General features: G+C 37.7%; 1 protein-coding gene across 1 annotated transcript; it reads right to left on the reverse strand.

The window, feature by feature from the left end:
* Positions 1-18,671: 18,671 nt before the first annotated feature.
* Positions 18,672-22,077, reverse strand: LOC110161146 (kelch-like protein 10). Its single transcript, XM_020925860.2, has 5 exons — positions 21,925-22,077; positions 21,044-21,524; positions 20,279-20,884; positions 20,036-20,185; positions 18,672-19,037 (listed from the first exon to the last, which is right to left on the reverse strand). The coding sequence occupies exons 1-5, from the start codon at positions 22,047-22,049 to the stop codon at positions 18,672-18,674; spliced, it is 1,728 nt and encodes a 575-aa protein (XP_020781519.2). The 5' UTR covers positions 22,050-22,077.
* Positions 22,078-22,534: the final 457 nt, after the last annotated feature.

Genomic DNA, 22,534 nt, shown 5'->3' on the forward strand with positions numbered 1-22,534 from the left:
TCGTATAATGATGTTGTATGGCTTACTCAGTTGTGTTTTATTATTTATTTATTTTATTTATATTGGGTTTTTTAAATGCATTATTTATACCTTACATTTATATTTTCTGATTTCAGCATCTTATAATGTTATGCTGCTTACTCAGTTGTGTTTTTTATTATTTATTTATGTATGTATTTATTTATACAGGAGTTTTTTTAATACTTTATTTATATTTTGTATTTATATTTTCTGATTTCAGCACTTTATAATTTTGTTGCATTGCTTACTCAGTTACGGTTTTATGAATTTCGAATATGCCAAAGCATTGTCACTTTGTTATGACTGACTAAAACTTATTTCATTTTATGGTTTTCTGCCACTTTAAATCTACAAAACTACTGCATGCAAAAAATACAATAGCCTATAATGGAATCTATGCCAATTGCAAGTTAGTTAAGGGATATTTTGCCAAAATCTCGAATAGGCGGATTAGAATATAAGCAAATTATGGGGTATTATGTTTTGTTCATTTACAATAAGAGCAATAATGCATGATATTTTTGGACAGTCAAAATGCTTGTAACAACTGCGGGTACTCTATTGTGTGTAGTCTTGAGGAACTTCAGGGAGTACACTGCAAAAACTAAAATCTAAAAGTTTAAATTGCTCATTATTAAGAAAATGTTACCTTGATTTGAATAGATTTCACATGACATGTAAAACGATCTACCAGTGCAGCTTTTCATACCTCCAAATGATTCTAGTGAAGGTGTATAGAGTTTAAAAACACAGTGGAGCACTTCCTGTATTGCCACATGACATCACAAAGTGGAACAGAGTGTTTGGGACAATAACACAATAAGTAAATATGCAGGAATTTTATGAAAACAAAACAGGAAAATACATCTTGCTACTCAAAAGATAAGAAAAACAACAACTCTTTGCACTTAAAATTGGAAACTAAATATTGAGAGAGATCAAAATATCTTCATCCAGTGGTAGATCATTGTATTTGTCAAGTGAAATCTACAGAAATCAAGTTAAATGCTCTTAATTTGAGCCATTTGAACTTACCTAGATATTACTTTTGGCAGTGTGAAGGCAAAACCAACCTAATAGTGTTAATATTGGAGGGTGGGTTTCGGAGCTCTCAATGTGGGACGATTGTGGCCACTTAAAGCTGTATTCTGCTGATTTATTTTGTTATATTGACCCCTGTGTAAAGTGTATGTTTCTAAATGTTTGCAGATACTGTGGAGGGTAGCAGTTCCACACACACGAGGGCTCTTTTTCGGGTTGGGGGCGGGGCAACTTTTGTACATGGTTTATGCACTGCCTGCCTTGTATTATTACTAATATATTGTAGAGAGTAGAAGGTATTACTTAGGGCTCTGGTGCTGAAACATGGGCAAGAGGAAGAATAAGAAAGGCTGTGTTGTCTTGTCTTGTATCTGCTCTAAATGCAACCACATGCAGTTTGTTTTATCATGACTAACGTTGTTCAAAAATAGCCCAATATGACTCAGTATTTGTCAGTGGTGGATGAAGTACTCAGTTTTGTTACTTAAGTAAAAGTGCAGATACCAGAGCAATAAAAATACTCAACAAAAAGTATCACATGAAAAAAATCTACTTATGTGAAAGTATTTAAGTACTACTACCATTTAAGTAGTTTAAATATGTGCGTAAAAAGTAAAAGTATTTCACGCATAATAAGGCATCAGATGTAGTGATTTTGACATTTTGAGATGAATTTTGTTCAATCGATAAGTTTTTTCCTTGCTGTTTATTTTTCAAATGTGTTAAAAATAAACCCTCTAGTCTTTTTAGCAGATCTCAAACAATATTAAAAATACTTTTACTTTTTAGTCCTGTTCAAAAATGTAGTGGAGTAGAAAGTACAGATATACTTTCTCAAATGTAGTGAAGTAAAAGTAAAAAGTATCCACTGTAAAATGTGCTTAAGTAAAGTTCAGATACCTAAGATTTTTACTTAAGTACTTTAATTTGTTACTTTTACTTTGTTACATTCCACCACTGTTTACATTCCACCACTGTTTTTTATAAGAGCATAATTTGTTGCAAAACTCTCATAAAATTGCTTAATCTTTAACCTGTACTTCTTCAAAATTCAAACAGAGGCTTCATAGTCAGAAGGCACGACCAACTTAACTTATTTTGCTCTTACTTTGCTGCAAATTTCAGTACAATCTTAATTTAGGAGTCCAAAAAAAAGCATACAATTTTGGAAATGCATTGAAAGTGAATGGATCCTGGTCATGATTATTTGTTATCTGCATGTTTTTGTTTTATTTTCACAGCTGACTTTGAGAGTGAGCAGGGAAATACTTGGTCAGATGTTCAGCACCAGAGCGCACACCGAACACTTAGATTCTCCTATGAACTACTGTAGCCTATATAGCCACAAGCTAGTTTACTATTCTTATATAAAGCACTTCCTCTTGACAAGTATATCTAACTTTTTTCAAAGATAGTAGCACAACGAGAGAGTTTAGATTCAGGTAGAAAATGCCTTGTATGTAGAACCTCTTTCTTCTTTTTGTACGAACAATGAAATAAAGGCAAAAAAGATGCTATCATTGACACATGCTTTACTACGACACAAAGCAGAGACTAAACAACAATGCTACACAGTGTCACTCACCACTGCTTGCGTGGGACCATCTCTACAAGCCTTTTTTAATGACTGAAAAACTGAAAACTATTTTGCGGCAAGAGGCCTTGTTTAAAAACTGCTGGTTCAATTTTGGATCATTTCTACAAACGTGTGGACAATAACAGCGGATCAGGATGAAGTTTTTTTTGGGAGCTTCCTGCTTTCAGTTCTTCCTCTTTTTTTCGTTTTTATTATCGGACCTCCAGTGATGGTTGGAAACAATGTAAAGCACAAACACTGGGCATTTTATTCACTTATTAAATAAAAAAATCTAGTTTAAAACAATGGTGTGGTGTTACAAGTGTTCTGATTCACTTGGAGATAAAATGAATGTATTTACAGGCAAAGGTACCCCAGAATAAAAATAAGATCATAGGCTGGAACTGATTTTTTAAAGTTATTGCCAAAGCTTAATATACCAGACATACTCATTTTACCAAAACACACTTAGGATCATTATATTCAAGATTTTAATACAAATTTGACATTTTCTTTCCCAGTTTGACTTTTTTTTTTGCAAGTCTCACTCACATCAGTTCCAACTCCAATTGACTTTACACTGAAAAACTGCCACTGTAATTGTCACTCTGTAACTGCTGCTATGAGCCTTTTCATTTTGGTCTTAAAATGTTTACTCTATATCTCCTGATGTTTTTATTTAGCTTTTTTTTAACCTTATATAAATTCCTATTCCTAATATGGAAATCGCGCCAAATTTTCTCCTGTAACTCTCAGCCTCAATGAGCTTCGTCTGACTGGAGCTGAATGTTATGGTTGATGTCACACTCACTTAGTCTACTTCTTTATACAGTCTATGGGCTAAACCTGGACCTGATCATGCCTAAGCTGAAGTATAATGTCATATTTAAACCTGCTACCCAGTAATTTTTGTAATTAAAGCAAATATAGTGTAACCTCCTAGGACCTGGCATCAACCTATTTGCAACACATTTTGGGTTGTTCAGGCACTTAATATATAGTTTTTGCAAATCATTATTCAATTGTGACTTTACAGTGTTCCATCTCAGAAACTACATCATGCAAAAATATAGTTCTTTGTTTTTGCACTCATCAGGTCCCAATCAGGCCAAATAACAAAGAGAAATCAATAAAGCATGCCATGCAAGAGTTCGGGTCCTAGGAGGTTAAAATGGCAGAGAACCTCGATTACAGCAACAGAAGAAGCCAAACAGAAACTCAAGATTATTTGTATTGGTGAGTGTGATAATAGAAATCCAAGTATTTAAACTGCATACAAACCAATAACACAAAGCCCGCTCCATCTCCTATAATTCCCAGAGCAGTTAATAAAGAATCATTATCCATATTTGAATGGTATTGATTACGTGGCTCAAAATGTTAGCCCCACCCCAGTCTTTTTCTGCAGTCTGAGAAACGTGTGTATGACCTTCACATAAAAATGACTGGAGCGGCACCTTTATGTTTACGACTTCACCTGCTCTCAATGCAATAAACTCTTCATTATGGTCTTTATAGACTGCATTACCTTATGTGAGACTACTGAGGACTAATATCACGAGTTAAAGGTCCTATATAACACAAACTGACTCTCGTAAATTTTAAGACATGTTATAATACTGTTACCTCCTCAAAAACGGAGCTGGAGTTGTGTTTTGTTTCATTCACATATGTTTGAGTTATCCTTTACTATTAGTTGGTCTACATTTCCAAAGCTCAAAATGCTCCGTTTCACCTTGTGATGTCTTGTAGTGGTAATTTTCAAGTTAGCATCTAGCTTTTATCTTTTTTCAGTAAAGATGAGCAATTCCAGGGTTGAAATTGTCCAAAAGATTCTAGTGAAGGTGTATGGAGTTTAAAAAACCTCAGTGAAATGCACACCTACACAAAAACTATGTATTATTATATAAAATATGAATCAAAAGAAAGTTACTAAAGACTGATACATACTTTTCCACAGCCTGAGATTGTTTATCTTCACTAGTTTTGCTAAGTGTTGCTAAAGCTGCTGCTGTCAGCTGAGGGGAAATGACATCATAAAATTTCCAGAAAAATAATAATAAGTAATTTTATATTATATTAAATATACTCACACAAATGAAAATTGTCATAGCACAAAACAGCACAAATGAAATACAAATGTTTTGTATCATTTTCTGCCTGTTTTGAGGCTATTTAATATTTTGAAGGGTTGGATGACCTCATCGGCCGAAAATAAAACTGCTAATATCTTAAGACCCATAATAGCACAAACAAACTTTTTGCAGCACAAAGTAATCACACAATTATGGGCCATTTTAGAGCATTTTGAAGTTTCCTAGGGGGGTGGCTGACCCCATTTTGACCTATAAAAAAAATTGTTAATATCTTAAAAATGAAAGCAGTACAAACAAACATTTTTGCAGCACAAAACAGCACAAACGAAGCAACAACTGACATAGTTTTTGTGTAGGTTTGTCTTTGATGGGGGGGCCAACTTCATGCAGGTGTTTAAAAACACAGTGGAGCACCTGGAGCACCTGTACTACCACATGACATCACAAGACGGAACGGATTGTTTTCTATGCAGGGTTTGTGTGTTAAACATGTGTGAATGAAACATAATACAACTCCAGTATGTTAGAGATGGGGAAACAGCATTATAACAGAGATAAGAGAATAATGTAATATGAGTTCTTTAAAGGTGCACTGTGTAACTTTTCTGGTGGAGGGTCGGTCAAATGCTTGTTATTGCTTTGTCTGGAATGTTTCACAATATGGTATTAAACCGTTAAAGTTACAGGTCAGGTCTGTGGAGAAGCGACCCCACTCACAGTCACAATGCCTGTTTGGTTTTGTTTTGTTTTGTTTTTTGGAGCAGCAAAATGACCTGTAGTTGAATAAATGTAAGGTAGAGCTGTTTAATGTCATACTGTAGAACATTCTAAGCAAAGCAATGACATCTCCATAGAAACAAGCAGGTGATGGACCCCCAACGAACAAGTTACACAATGCACCTTTAACATAAAACTGATATGTAAGGTTTATTTATGTCTGTATTTATTTTATTCAAATAAAATACCCCAAATATAACAAATAAAACCAATTTTGCCAAAGCCGTCTGTCAGCCAGAAGCATTAATTACTCACTTAATGACTAATTACAGCTTCATAAAAGACTCACTGCAATAATTTGCCTTGAAAACAGCAGCTCATTTTTGTTTTGTGCCTGGTGGCGATGGTACAGAGGTCAGATGGTGCTGTGACGCTGGGAGATTTTAATTGCCGGTGAGGTCCTTCAAACGTGAAAAGAAATGCTGACATCAGGACAATCTGTTTAACCTTGTCGGTGGTGAGACGCATACTGCATTTATCTATAGGACTAACTATCAGTGTAGTGTCATTTCATTTGTGCTAATATCTGTTTCATACTTAGTGATTCGTTGTATATCCTCCTACATTAAATGCCCCATGTAACATATATTTTCTGATCTATGTTATATAAAGATGTTTCCTCATCACAAACACACTACAAAAACTAAAATCCAGCCAAGTTAAGATAAGAGTTAAGATTTTTATCATGATTTGAGTAAATTTCACTCAACAAGCAAAATTATCTGCCAATGAACTAAGATTTTTTGTTCTTAAAATATGAAAATACATCTGGCTACACTTAAGATAAGAAAAATAACAACTCTTAACACTTCATATAATAAATAAAATGTGTTGCTTAATTAAGTAAAACACTTATTCCTTTGGTAGATTTTATTTCTCAAGTTGACTCTACTCCAAATTTACTCCTCCTCTGTGAATTTCTCTGATTTGGCCAAGATTTTAAAACTTATATCAGATTATTCATCTTGTTTTCAGATTTATGATCTACTTACTAGTTCTGAATTGGTTGTATATGGACTAACTACTATCATGTAAGACTGATTTTAAGTACTTATATGTAGAATTTTGCATCTTTGAATTTATTATCAAGTCATTCATACTAATTGTAAAGTTGTTTCAAGTATGTTTATCAAGAATTTAGCAGAATTTAAAGCGTTTTATCTCAAATTTGGCATCAGATAACTTATTATCAGCCCATGAACACTAATCATAAACTAGTTTTAAGTCTGTTTATCTAAAACCATAAGAGACTGATTAATTCTAGTCTAGAGGTAGTTTATTTTAAGATAATTTGCAAGTAAAATTATCTAGCTGATGATAGATGATAATTTCTCTACTTTTAAGACATTTTCTGATAGATTTAAGTGTTTATGTCTTAAATAACTGTGTGTAACTGGCAGCATGATGAGCTTCATTTGACTGGAGTCAAACACTATGGGTGACGTCAAACTCCCTTGGTCAACTTCTTTATTCAGTCTATGATATTATGATTTACAAAAATGTCATCGATTGATATCCATGATTAAGCATAATTTGCATATTATAGAGCCAGATTCTCACACTGCAAATTTCTCTGATCTGGCCAAGACTTTAAAACTTATATCAGGTTATTCATCTTGTTTTCAGATTTATTATCTACTTACTAAACCAGAGACTGCTTAATTCTAATCTAGAGGTCGTTTATTTTAAGATAACTTGTTAAGTAAAATTATCTTGCTGCATGGACAGATAATTTCACTACTTTTAAGTCATTGTCTGATAGATTTAATTGTTTGTATTTTAAATTTTAGCCAAGCTTTTTTGCAGTGCAGGAAGAATTAGAACGTTCTCAGATTAAGGAGCAGCGACTCTACTCTGAGTTTTTTTCCCCTTGTAACCTACCCCAACAGCCCTCTGTCTCTAAAGGATATTTATGTCTCATTGTGGAGAAAATTTGGTCCACTTACCCAGTCACAAGTGCATCTACTGAGTCAGCTGTACTTTGGACAGAAACGTTAAACAGCCTAACCCTGACTGCTCATCCCTTTAACTCAACACTGTGTCGTCCCCTTTAAGACGAGACGCAGACAGGCTGTAAATCAATGCAGTTAGTTTTATGTCAGCTCTAATCACGGCATCATAAAGATAATCTGACATAGTCCCTCCTATGATAAATCACCCTTACCCTGCCATAATGACTAAACGCTGACTTAGGGCTGTGGAAGCATAAAACATAAGACATACACTAACTAGACACATGATAAAACGCATTTGAATTGTGGCCGTATAAAGTGATGCAGTCCCTGTTATAAGCTATAGAAAATTGTGCATGCTTGTTTCTTTGCATGTTAATTAATCATGTTATATACATTCAAAGTGTAAGGTGAACACTGGAGACTGCAGAGTTTCTAGGCACCATTCATCTTAATTTACTATACTTTTTTTTACACAGTACAGCATGTTTTCTTAGTGCTGCTGCTGCTGCTGCTATACTTCAGCTCCCATCCCATTAGCCTGGCCTGCCTATACGGCCCTTGTCTCTAACATAGGAGGAAACGCATTAGTACTTTCCAATAACTCATATTTAAAGACGAATTCCATGACGCCTAAACTTGGATTGTGATTGGTCGCATTGAACATTCCATTGACCGTGATTGGTTTAAAGGCTGCCAGTAGCTTTACCTCTCAAGATAAATGACCTTCTATTATAAGGTGATTGATTTTCTCCTATTGCTACTAAAACTATTGATTTCCTTACATAGCCCCTGGCTCGCTAATGATACTAATTCTAACATTCAGTGGAGCTGAAAAAAGGCTTCCTGGCTTTTATAACCAACTGTCAATGCGCACTTTAGTGGGACGCCAGTGAGTATCTGTGAGAAGGTTTTACCAATGTGCTGCTTTGATAAATGATCTTGGGGCAAAGCTAAAGTATGTCCAACATATAGAGAGAATCTGTGAGTTTTCTTGCAATTTTAAGTATAAAGAAGTGGACTAAGGGAGTGTAACGTCACCCATAGCGTTTAGTTTCAGTCAAATGAAGCTCATGAGGTTAATAAGTAAATTTGAAGCCAAGTTTTATTTTAGGAATTTATTTATGCACAAAATACCAAAATAAAAACACCAGGATCATGTAGAACCAACATTTTAAGACCAAAATGACGAGGCTCACTGCAGCAGGTACACTGAAGGGCGACAATTTTTCAATGTGAAGTCAGTTGAAAACAGAGTCAAAGGAGCTGCTAGAGGGTTAACTATGTCCATTTATACAGTATATGCAGTCTATGATTAGGTCACAATAGAAGAACTTACTGGCCAGCCATAGACTCATTTTACTCATTCACTTGATATAGATTTCTGATACTTTCCAGTTGAAGTTATAAATAAATAAACATACTTCCAAGCAGACTTGACCTGGTCTTATTGGTTACATACTTTTTGCTGTCTGTCAATGCGGTAACCATTTGGAAAGTGTACAGCAAATTGAAAGTAGCTGTTAAATCATTTATTGATTTAACAAATACTAATAAAGGATCTCAGTTTTTGATAATGAAAAAGTAGTTCATCCAATGCTATAAAATGTTATCTCTACAAATAAAAATAGATGTACAGTCTATATGCATTTTTACAGTTCTGAGACTTCCACCTCACTTTAAATCAAAGAATTTTAAATTTTTCTTGAATCATTTGATCTGTATTCAAAGAGAGAATAAAAGATTGTATTATTTATCGCCCCGTAGCATTTAAATATGGTAATTTGTGTTTCCCATGGCGCCTGGCCTTGTGACCTACAGCAGGTGGAGCCTTTAATAGTTTATAGTGAGTCCACATGTAGCTTTCTGACCCTAAATCATTAATGAAGTAAGAAGCCTGTTAAACTTAGACCTACACTGTGAGCTCTGCCCTGACGATCATAGACTGCTTTTTATAAATATTATAGACTGTATGAATCTTTATGATACAAATGATTATTATTAATAGAATCTTAAAATGTCTAAAATACATAGAAATAGCTCAGACCTCCTTTAGTTTTATAATGCATTATATCACGTTTTTGATTATCATCATCGTTTTACAGTTGTGTTCATTCAATCTCTCCTTATCATACTTAGTGGTGGTGAAGTGTAGCCAGAGCTTTGGGGCAGATGTAAGCTTGCTTTCTGTTTTTCCCCTTTAACCATCATACTGTATATGTGAATCATTTATTCAAGAGAGATAGGTGTTTTACCCAAAGATGCAACTACAGTGCCAATAGCGAGGATCGAACTGCCAACCTTGTTTTAGTAATAAAGTGACTAATCTTTCAGACATACCTTTGTAAAATGACTGAAATAGTAGTGGCTGGTAATATCCTGGTGACCCCTGAAGCTAAAAGAAACCGTTTTCACCTATGATAATAATGTGCTATAATTACAGTGTTTGGTCATTAAACTGAAATATTTTTAGCATTTTCCTATATCACCTTGTGCCCCTGGACATGTTTAGGCCTGAGAGAAAAGAATCAAATTTAGAATAAGTGTATTCATGCTGATGGTATCATTTTAATGGGCCCTTGAGGCCAAGTGACTTCAGTGTCTGTGCTCCGTGTGAGCGCTGAATATGTATATAAGCTATAGGCCAATATCACGGTTCACAAATCTGATAGAGAATGTATAGGGCTTATGTGTAGGGCCAATACAAGAGAAGCAGGCCTCTATAATATGCAAACACCTGCAGCTGTGAGATTCTAGGTAAATCTCCTTCCGAAATAGAATCTCCTTCACTTAAGCACAAACATATGAAACTGCAGTCAAATCCGCTCAGTCACACTTCTGGGACACAATGGCATCTGCTGCTTTTCAAATAGTGATTAGTGCTCAAAAACTACATATGTAAGAAAGAAAAAAAGAAAGAAAATAATAAAAGATTTATAGAAATAGTGTGTGGAGATGAAAAGCAAAGGGACAAAGTCAGGATTTTATTTGTCTATAGAAGCAAAATCACAGTTTGTTTTTTAAATAGAATAGTCTATCAAAAATACTTGTTGTATTCATTCAATCTATTGCTTAAAGTACATCAACTTATCCTAAGTGATTTTTCAAGGCAGTACTACTAGTATACAGTCTTCTTTCACCAACAGGTCTGTCAATCCCAAGGTCCACAACAAACAGATCAATGTACCCCATGCAGTTCAGCTAGAAATAGTGTGAATTCTATTGAGTTAAAGGAAAATGCCTGACAGAATATACCTAAGTTGCCCAGCCTTGAGTTTATTTAATGTGTTTTGTTTTTGACATATACAACACATTTTTATATTTAAAGGTGCATTGTGTAACTTTTCTGGAGGAGCGTCTGTCATCTGATTTTTTTCCATGGAAATGTTATTGCTTTGCCTGAAATGTTCCACAGTAGCATTAAAATTATCTATTAGGGATGTAACAATAACCGAAATATCTCACAATAATATTGTGGACAGTCACAATATATCAAATCACAAGTTCCTTTGCTTAAATGCATGGTTTTATAGTAGCAACAGCTTATCAACATCGGAAACTACATATCCCATGATTCATTTCAGTGCAGACATGAAGAAATATGTTTTTACTTGAATTCTTGGGATTATGACAGTAATAATTCACACCAAAATCTTGTCAAGGTATTTTAAAAGCAAAAAAGTGTCCTCTCTACAAAATATCGCAATAAATATTGTACCGTGAGATGCATACCGTGTTAATATTGTACTGAGAGATTTGGATATCACAACATCCCTATTATCTATCTTGCATTTATCCAATTACAGGCGTTTTTATTGCTTAGAAAAACAAGAGCAGGATCATTTGTCCTTAGGTCTGATATGTAACTTGGTTTGGTGGTGTCACTTTTTTGTCTTCATTGAGATAGATAAGTTTAAATACTGTGGACCATTCTGGACAAAGCAACAACATCTCCATGGAGATGACAAAAAAGTTACACAGTGCACCTTTAAAGAATTATGAATGTTCCCTTAATATACCTAGTAGGGATGCAATGATATCCAAATCTCTCTGTACGATATTATCACGATATGCATCTCATGGTTATTGTGATATTTTAAAGTTAAGGCTAATATAATTGTAGATAGGACACTTTTTTGCTTTTAAAATACCCTGACAAAATTTTGGTGTGAATCATTACTGTCATAATCCCATGATTTCAAGTAAAAAACATATTTCTTCATGTTGTCTGTACTGAAATGAATCATGGGATATGTAGTTCCTGGAGTTTATCAGCTATTGCTACCATAAAATCATGCATTTAAGCAAAGGAACTCATGATTCGATATATTGTGATGCCCCACGATATTATTGTGAGACTTTTGACGATACGATATTACAATATTTCAGTTATTGTTACATCCTTACCTAGTTGTTTATTGTTTATTTTGATCCTCATCAGCATCTGTCAGCTCCTCACTTGAAATTTTTTGTTACAGTTTTGCATCATTCAACTAAAAGCCATATTAAATTAGAAAAGATTAAATATATTTTCTTAATCCTTTTCACAAAATTATTCTATTGCAGTAGCCCATTTACAATAATACAATAAAACTACCTAACAATAGCCATTATGTGGGTTTACTTTGAATGGGGGAATCCGTAGAAAGCAGGTTAACTCCACAAAAGGCCTGCTTTCTGACTTTTATGGTGCAAATCAATGCGAGGTGACCTTCAGTACGATAAAACCTTCTTTACAGGCAGCAGATCCTATTTGAACCTTTCTCCCATTTACAATCATCCGTTTACAGGAGGTTACCAAGGGTTAACCAGCCACAGGTATCTACTAGCAAGGGACCAACCCAATCTCAAGGTGTGACTGGCTTCCTCCGGTCTGTCAAATCAGTAAATCTTCAGCCTATTCACTCTGCTGGACAAATTGAGTCTGCCTACATGCATGTCTTGTATACTTCTCCTCATATGCGACTTCGATTTCCAATATGTCGCATGCAAACAAGTCTGTGTCCCCACTTCATTGTCTCTGAATAGACTTGATATGCAACGCACACGCTCACACAAGAACGCCGCTCCCCAAACACACATTTAGCCTGAGACGCCGTGATAGGTCTTTTAAGGAGCGTTTCACACCTCATCGCATTTCAATTAGTAGGTGGGACCCACACACACACACACGCACACACATATACACACATACACTCACACACAGGCTGACAGTCAGTCCGCTGGGTGAGGGAGATTCATTTGGATTCTCATCTTCCTGCAGACGGTGCCCTTTCTCCTGCCTGTTCCTCTACTTATCTCTGCACCTGTATATGCACCCGTCTTTCTCTCCACATAAGAGTGAGTGACAGTGGGTTGACCTCCCGAGCTGTCAGGGGAGGCTGCAGCACACATGGCCTGAATAGAGCAGCCTGTCCCTGGGTGGGAGTCCGCCGAGCTCCTGGGAGTAGAGGGGATTCTCCAGTCAGTGCTGCTGCTGCTCCAAAACACAAGAGATCGAAACAATTCAGAGCAACGTCAACTGAAAACTCCATGTTTGATTCAAGAGATAGCTTTGTGTGATGTTGTATGCATGAAAGTTTGGTGAATAGCAGAGATAATTTTATCTGTAGAGCACAATATGTTCACAAAGGCCCTATATTACAGAAAATTGACTCTTTAAACCATGTTATAATGCTGCTGCCTCTTCAAAAACATACCTGGATTTGTGTTTTGTTTCATTCACACATGTTTGAGTAATCCTGGTTTACACGTCTGTCTACATCTCCAAAGCTCAAAATACTCTGCTTAACCGTGTGATTTCAGTCGTGGGAGTTTTCAACTTATCAGCTTCCTTTTAACTTTTGTTCTGCAGAGAATGGCAATTCCAGGGCTGAAATTATCCAAATGATTCTAGTGAAGGTGTGTGGAGTTTAAAAACACAGTGGAGCACTTTCTATATTACCACATAACATCGCAAAATGAAAAAGAGTTTTCTGTTTGAGAAATGAATTCTGCATACGAATATATGCAGGGTTGGTGTGTTAAATGTGTGTGAATGAAACAAAACACAACTCCAGGTCTGTTGGTGATAAGGAAACAACAACATAGATCAGAACCGCGTGAGTCACCACCAGGGGTGGTTTGGTCATACCCCACAGACGGACCACCTTTGGTCAGAATGTATTATCTGTCCAAGGTGGGAATCTGTGGAACAGTTTTGCGTTAACACTGAGAGAATGCCCTACGTACAGCTCTTTGAAAGCTCAAATGAAAAATTGGTTACAGTCAAACCAAACATGTACTCATATGTAGTTACAGTGTGATTTTAATTGATCTTTTTTGGACACATAATTGCATGTATTGAATGTGTGGTCAGATTGACTGCAAGATAAAGGGAATTGTGCAATGAGTGAACTGTGAAATATTTTGGACTGTGCAATAATGGGAGCTGTGCAATTAGTGGAACTGTGTAATGAGTGGAGTGTGCAATAATCGGAGCTGTGCAATGAATGGAGTGTGCAATATTTTATTTTTTGCCCCCCTGTGACCCCAGCCCTTTGGAAAACAGATGGAAATTTTCCTTAAGCTACAATCTCGTGTGTTTACATTCATATTGTATCATGTTTGTTCATTAACATACTCTGTCCCAATCACATAAATAAATCTGAAAAAGTGTAGATGGATTCAAATTTGGCTATACCATTTTGACCATGAATACCAGGTGCTATAGGGGGCCAGCAGTGGCTCTAGTGAAAACTGTTGTTGTGTTCCTGGGCAAGACACTTCACTCACTCTGCCTATGTATGTAGTGTGTGAGATTGTTGGTCTTGCGTTCATCAGTTTACCCCAGGGCATGTGTGGCTACAATAATAGTTTAGCACCAGTGGGATTGATGAATACTGCACAAAATTGTAAGCGTATTGTTTTTGTTATTGTAAGTGTGTGTTATTTTATACTGGTTTTGATATGGGAGGATGGAGGTCAGCTAACTACAGGACACACACTGACTTTCATTGCATTTGAAGAAATAAGGGTACACAAACTCAGAATTTAGCTTTACTTGAAACATTTAAAACGAATACAAATAACCCACTTATCTAGGGCCTCAAAAGAGCAAAGGCCAACATCACTCTTCTGTAATTGTCTGAGCCTTGTGTAATATTTTTCCAATCAACACCCCCACCTCCCCTCTTTTTGCATTGGGACAGTAACATGAGTGACTGACAAACAGGAGATGGGAGGAGGCAGAGGTCGCGCGGAGGTCACGCCGAGCTGTCGTACGCCCGGTGTGTAAGAGGCGAGGGAGAGATTAGCTATAAATTGGATCCGTCGATTTGAGGCCAGTTGTCTGTTCGTCACCTGTAAGACGCACTGCAGATCACACTGGAGGGGACAGGTGTTTGGGACCAGCAGGAAATGGATTCGACTATTGTGCTTTTCGGACTGGGACCTGGAATCATTTGGGTTCTATAGTGACTCAAAACATCAAGTGCTCTGAACTTTTTACATGCCAGCACAGAAAATGATTGTTGTATGTACATTTATTTGTCATTTTTATTAGTTTGAATTTTTTTCTATTCGTATTTTTATTTTTTTATTACTTTTTAATTGTATTTATTTGTTTATTTATTCATTTTTATTTTATGTATTTATGTATTTATGTATTAGTGTATTTATTTATTTATTTTATTTTGTCATTCTGAAGAGGAGTGCTTTTATTGGTTGCTAACAGAAATCAGGAAAAATAGACATTACATTTTCTCCTCATCAATCCTTTTTATTATAAAACTACAATAAAGTTGCACATTGATACAAGAATTATTGTTGCTCCATCTTCAAAAAAAAAAACAAAAAAAAAAAGTGTCATGAAATTCAATCAGTCAACCAAACTTTATTTCAGAAACCAGAGATTTCATTTAGAACATTTAAAAAACAGACAGACGCCAAATGCAACTATAATTATACACAATTCTTATTTACCATATTTTTGTTTAGTTTACAAAAGGTTCAGAAAATTAGAACATGCAGATTTAGGTCGTCATTAATGATACACAAAAATTAATTTGAATATCTGTGGGAATTTGATATTAGTTTTATCTTCTATGTCTATTCGTTTAGTATTCTCTCTTTATACCCCCCTCTGCCTCCCTCTCTCTTCTTCTTCTTTCTCTCCCTCCCTCTCTCTCTCCATCTCCGTCCCTCTCACTTCTTCCCCCTGCCTCCTTCCTTCCTCTCTCTCGCCGTCTCCCTCCCTCTCTCTGTCCCTTTCTCCCCCCTTCTCTTTCTGTTTCTCTCCCTCCCTCTCTCTCAGCCTCCCTCCCTCTCTCTGTCCCTTTCTCCCTCTCACTCCCTCTTTCTCCCTTCTTCTCTTTCTGTTTCCCTCCCTCTCTTTCTCTCCCTCTCTCCCCCTCTGATCACATCACATCATCTTTTACAGGAGCCTGAGTGCTCCTCTACATTACTCCTCTTCTGAATGCAGTCAATGCAGACTTCCTCTGAGCTGTTTCTCAGACCAGGATCGCATCTCCTGAATCTTGAGTCCAATGTTTCATGTGAACTCCTCTTCTGTTGCTTCTCACACCCACACAGATTTATTGTTTTCCTGCTAGAGTAAAAAAATAAAAAATATAGCAGCCTTTATGATTTTTCTTCTGTAATCTTGCTCTTTCTCTAATGTGTCTTTTATTGCAACACAGCAAAAAACCCCTACGGCAGTGTACTCAGGTTTTCCACTATCTCCCATACACTACAATAACACAATATAACCACATGCATACAGTTAAGAAGACCCCCAACGCCAGCAACTAAAAGGGATCATTTCTTGTCATTTGTCAGTTTGCAAACAAAACAATAAGTATACCAATTACATTTTTTTTAAAATCAGATTGAAACTGTATTTTTGCACTAGCCGATGGCAAAAGATTAACAATATATATATAAAAAAAGTAAAGGTTAGACATACAAACAAGAAAAAAGACATGGCTTGGAGACTTTGAGTGCGTACCCTGTTGCAAAGTCCCATTAAAGTTGTATAGAGCGAGGCTTTTAGGATGGCGACCAACATACGCAGAGCAACTTTAGCTAATATTTTTTTCAGAAGCTCAGGGCTTTGTGCATGTCAGACCAACGTCCCTAATGTGTGTTTGAGGTAGAGAGGGAGTTTGTGGGAGGTCCTTACTGCTTTCTCAGGACTCAAGAAAGCACATTTAAGTTACAGAGTATCAGTCAATTATCAATCAATGTGTATTTGCTGTTCATACATCTCAAAGTTCAGTATCAGAGACAAGCAGGTTACAGCACTACTCTACACGTCAGATCTGTGGAGAGTTGCCTCTATTCACAGAAGGAGTTCATGTATTTTTGAGAAATAGAAACTCCTGTAATGAATACATGCTGGACGGATATGTTTAATGTTCCATGCTTTGTCATGGAACATTCCCAGCAAAGCAATGTGGAAGGGGCTTGTTTTCGCTGTACGCAGGAAGGAGCGAGAGCGTGAAAAGGCGGGGGGCGGCGTGCTGACGTGAGGCACATGGACAGGTAGGATGTTTAGGAAGTTTAACCTGCCCTGTGATGCACGCTGGTACACGATGGCACACGCTGTTGCAGACGAGCCATGCACAGGGAGCATGTGTATTTGTGATGTGCCGTAGAGTCTCCGCAGGCTGCACTGAGCGCACAGGCTGCACTGAGACGCCCCACACGCTCCTGCACCCCGCTGCAAGTTTATTGCCAACAGCAGCGGCCGTAATGAAATATGATCGCACTTGTTGAGTGTCAGACCTCAAGTGAGAGACAAGACCAAGACCAAACGCGAGTCTGAGACGAGACACGGCGATCTACCCACACGACCTTGGCGATCGACTGGTAGATCGCGATCGACGTATTGAGCACCCCTGGTCTAGTGTATTCTGATTCCTGACCTTCTCGCTGGAGAGTAATGAAACTGAGCGAAGGCACTAGGTAGCGGTCCCTCCACCTGAAAAGTTGCGCAGTGTGCCTTTAAATGAAAATAGACAAAACTTGCAGATGGTATTAATACCCCAATAAGAGGATCAATTAGAAATTCAGGTTCATTGATTGAACGTTATAGCTATCAGCTGTTCTTCCTGGAGACCTGTGTAGCATGTTTTGGGTTGATGGGGGAAACCGGAGCACCCGGAGAAAAGCCATCCAGACACGGAGAGAAACATGCAAACTCCACACAGAAAGACCTGGGCGACCCAGGGATCGAGCCTTGAACTTGCTGTGATAGATAGATATGTTAACTGGCATCCTAATTATTCAGTCAGAATCGCTGAAAAAATAAAAGCTCTACTTTCTAAGAAAAGAACTCACCCAGTAGTACAGAAAGTACACTGCGTACTGTGTACTGTGCACAGAGCAACAATACTTATTCAAATATCTTTTTGACAGTAAACTTGTCTGCACATTAATAATCTAAAACAAGCAATGTTCAACAAAAATAGTGCATATATTTAAATCAATGAACATGACATATTAATTTAAAAATCTATTTAAAATACTATTGAAGGTGACTTTGTCCAAAATCCTTGTCAGAGAGATAGAGTGAAAGACAAAACAGAGGATAGAGAGGAGAGAGAGATTAGGAGAGCAGCCGACAGAGGACAGACTGAAGTCATTCAAGCTTTTCTTCTCTGCAATAATCCGCGTTTGTCCAAATGCAGCTGAAGGAGAGAGACCATCGTCCAGTCCTACACGTGCACAAAGTCATGAAGCAGCAGAGAACTCAAACTAACGTCTTAATAATAATAAATCATGTTTTTCTACTGAGGAATTATGAAATGCTAAGAAGTCATAATTATCATTTCCTTATTAAATCCATATTTTGCAGGTAAGAAAGTGTGCAGGATTTTTCTAAAGGAGCTTTGATGAAAAGTGATTCATTTCCCTCCCACAGCCACATGCAACCTGACCACAATTGAAGAAGCTGCTTGGGTGAGTAACGAAACATCTTCACTCTGATATTTTTGTCTAGTTGACAGAATAAAATTTTTGGTTTGCTACTTTTTCCTGTAGCTTACAGTTAAAAACACCTTCATACCCTCTTGAATTTCTGTACTATACACAGTTTCAGGGATTCAGGTGTTCACCCCTGGTTTATAAAACATTGGTATATCTATTACTTATTTACTAATAACTTAAAACATGGATGCTTGTATCATTTATTAGAGATTTATCCCAAGACTGGTTTAGCATGGCAGTTTACATGGCCTCTTCGTCTGACTCAGTGTCGAGCAGTGGTAGATCGTCCTGGGACAGCCATGTGCGGCAGACGGTGTAGTCGGCCATGTTGGGGAGACCAGAGATGACGCAGCAGCTCAGAGCGCTCCTGCGGGTTTTCACATCACAGGCCTCGCTCCAGGTGTCCGCCAGGTGATCATAGGACTCCACGCTGTAGCTGGTAGTGGTTCCGTTATATCCCCCCACAATGAAGATCCGATCATTCAGCACCGCAATACCAAAGTTCCTGCGAGCGAGTGCAATGGAGGCCACCTGCTGCCAGGAGTCTGTGCTGGGGTTGTAGGCCTCAACACTACTGAGGCACATATTTCCATCATAGCCGCCAACCTACAGGAGTGAGGGGAGACTATAGTGAAGTGGTTCTCAAGTTATCTGTATTGTAATGAAAAATGTTTCTAATTCATAGGTAAATGCTAGAGTAAAAGGTGGGACCAAGTCATTGTTTTACAAGTTTCAAGTAAGTCTCAAGTCTTTGACCTCAAGTCAAAGTCAAGGCAAGTCCAAGGCGAATCTCAAGTCAATGGCCTATAAGTCCGAGTCAAGTCCAAGTCATCTGCTTGAATCATTTAGTCTTTAAGTCAAAGTACCAAATATAGGTTGGATTTTTGCAATGTATATGAATTTTAAGATAAATTGTACTTAAATGTCTTGACAAGATCTTAGTGTGAATCTTTGCAGTCAGAATAGAAAGAATTCAGATTTAAAAGTGCTTCTCAAGTTTTCTCAAGTCACAGGCCTCAAGTCTGACTCAAGTCCCAAGTCGAGTCCCAAGTCTTACTCCATTTTGTCAAGTCAAGTCCTAAAAATAGTGACTCAAGTCTGACTCGAGTCCAAGTCACAACTTGCAGGTCCCCACCTCTGGCTAGAGTGCTCCTTGCCCATAATGCAAATATACTGTATGAAATAGTGAACCTACTAGAATGTGTAATCTGTCATTGGTCCTTTAGTGATCCAGCGCACAGGAAGAAGCCATCTTGATATTGTTTTGGAAATTGATATGTTCTGACTTTTGACTCAAATGTGAATCATGTATTTAAGAGTGTAAACAACAGGCAGCACGTTCACAATAAGAGAATAACCATAAAGAGGCATGTTTGTAAACAAAGGCAGAGCAGTCTCACTTTAAAACTCCTCCATTTAGGGCATAACTTATTTCACTCAGTGGAATAAATACCCCAGTGTCTTATACCAGTACCATCAAATTGAAAATGACTTCTGGATGGAATTGGGCTTTGGTTTAAAAGACTCTGTTTTGTGTGTACCCAGTGAACCTACTATATACAGAAAATATAGGTCTGCATTGAATCCAGTTGGACAGTACGTACTGCGTAGATGAGGTTAGCGTGGGCAATGACACCGACACCAGTACGGCGGGTGGTCATGGGAGCAATAAGTGACCACTGGTTGGTTTCTGCACAGTAGCATTCAACTGTCTGTAGGACAGCAGTGCCATTGAAGCCACCACAAATATAGATCTGCACAATACAAAGATCTGATGAATGAACAACTTCCTACTATGTATAGAACTTATATGAAATGCATTTTTGTTACATTTTCTCTTCACCTACTTTGCCGTTGAATGTGGTACATTTGGCGTCGCTCCTCTGCTCGATCATAGGTGCGATCAGAGACCACTGCCTGCTCTTGGGGTCATAGACTTCAGCAGTGTTGAGTCGTGTTTTCCCATTGTATCCACCCATAGCATAGATACAGTCATTCAACACAGTCACACTCACGTAGCAGCGCTTGTAGTACATGCAGGGCATTTCGTGCCAAGTGCGTGTGCCCAGGTCCAAGCGTCGCACAGAGTTGAAATGTTCCCTTTTGTCAAACCCTCCCACGCAATATACCGACCCTTTGAAGAACACAGAGCCATGGTAAGCCCTGGGCCTCTCCTCGTGGTTTGTGACCTCAAACCAGCGATCGGCCTTATAGTCATATGCCTCAATTTGATTGATTGGATCACCACAGCTCCAGCCTCCAATAGCCAATAGGATCTCACCAGGAATTCGAGGACGGACTAGATGGTGTCGGGAACCCCTATAAACAGAGACTTCATAGGCAGCTACCATTGATTTGGATATTGCAGAAATGCATTCGATGTCATCCGTCACCAGAGCATTGTTGAGAACATTATGCTCCACAAAGTGAGGTGAGAGCTCAGGCAATCGAACCTGAAAGATGTTAAAGAACATAATGTAGGTCACTGTACAGTTACATACCCAACATCAGTCAAATGTTTTATGTGAACTGGCCTCAGAAAGAGAACTGATAAACCCACTATGCAGATATGAAACATATTTCAGATTCTTAAGTGTACATTGGTAACACACCTTTGTCAAGAGACGCGAAAACTCTGCTCTGCGTTGCTGGAGGTCGTGGTTGGTCCAGTGCAAAATGGCTTGGTACACAGCTGTCTCATTTTTCACAATGAGTTCATCTTCCTCAATGAGACTGATCAGTTCCTGCGCTGTCAGCTGCTGGAACTCATCACAGTGCACCACCTCCTCGAAGTGACTCAGGATGAACCGCCGAGCCAAGTCCCTTATTTTGGTCAATGCAACATTAGAGATCTTCCAGAGGCCAATGCAGTTTTCAGGGCACAAGTTGTTCTCCAGGAATTGGAAGCCGATTTCAATCAGTTCTTCCAACTGCAGCATGTGGGCAGCCAGCAGTAGATCCAGGATGGTCTCTCTGCTCAAGGTGATGGATTCAGTGTAAATCCATTCAAGCACCAGGGACATGATTTTAGGAGAGATTTCAGCAACTGGGAAGTCTCTGTCATCAGGAGCACTCTGGATTTCAAACATGTCTCTAAAAACAAACAAAAACTTGTGTTTAAAAACATGTTGTCATTGTATTCAGAGCTCTTCTTTCTACCCAAAGCTGCCTTCTGTGCTTCACTGTATTGGGAGTGCATCGACCATGGTCAAATAACAGCTTCTCAGTGACTGCAGCCCTTAGTGGAGTCAAAACTGTGAACCACCAGGTCACAATGTTATGTCTGATTGGTGTATGTAATGTATGTGAAGTTACCTTCTCCTGAATTGACCAAATATACTATTCGATTTCACAACAATGATGCTGCTACATTGTCTTGAACATTTATGGAGTAATGGTAAATCAATGTAACTTTCAGTCTGTAAAGCTTGTCTAAAATAACCATTAATCCTTGTGAATCCTGAATGTGGAAAGTTGGTTTACTGTAACTTACCTGAAGTACCTGCTGGAGCTGCAGAGGAGGATTTTGTGAACTGGAAACTTTTCACTCCCAACGTAGAGTACAGCGTCACAAAAAACATTTAAGCGCCGTAGCTTGTCATATATGTGGTCACTCATCTTTAGGTCTGTGGGATTTCAATGTAAATGTAAGAGACTAAAATGTGAGTATGCCAAATCACATAACATATCATAACATCACCATAGCAACGAGTAAACAGAAACTAGTATCATTTAAAACAATGAAATAACTGATATTTTGATATTTTGGACATTTACAGACGGAGAATAGGGTTTTCACATTCACAAATGACACATTTCAGTTTGTAGTCAAGGTATAAGAACATTATACAAGGTGGAGCTGTGCTTTGTGCTGTTTTAACGTACTGCTTCTTGTTGTTTAATGCTTTTAGATATCACTGCCCTGCTGCCATCGCCATGACATCACCATAGCAACAGGTAAACACATCCTCAACTTCTCTGAGCAGCATGTAGGGACTAGCTTCATTTTAAAACACTGAAATAACTGATTTGAAACATTTACAGACAGTGGAAAGCATTAAATCAGTTACAATAACATCAATAATTACTGGCAGATCAGGACA

The sequence above is a fragment of the Boleophthalmus pectinirostris genome, unplaced genomic scaffold (assembly GCF_026225935.1).
Source record: "Boleophthalmus pectinirostris isolate CB_2022bp ecotype Guang Dong unplaced genomic scaffold, ASM2622593v1 HiC_scaffold_21, whole genome shotgun sequence".
NCBI lineage: Eukaryota > Metazoa > Chordata > Actinopteri > Gobiiformes > Gobiidae > Boleophthalmus > Boleophthalmus pectinirostris.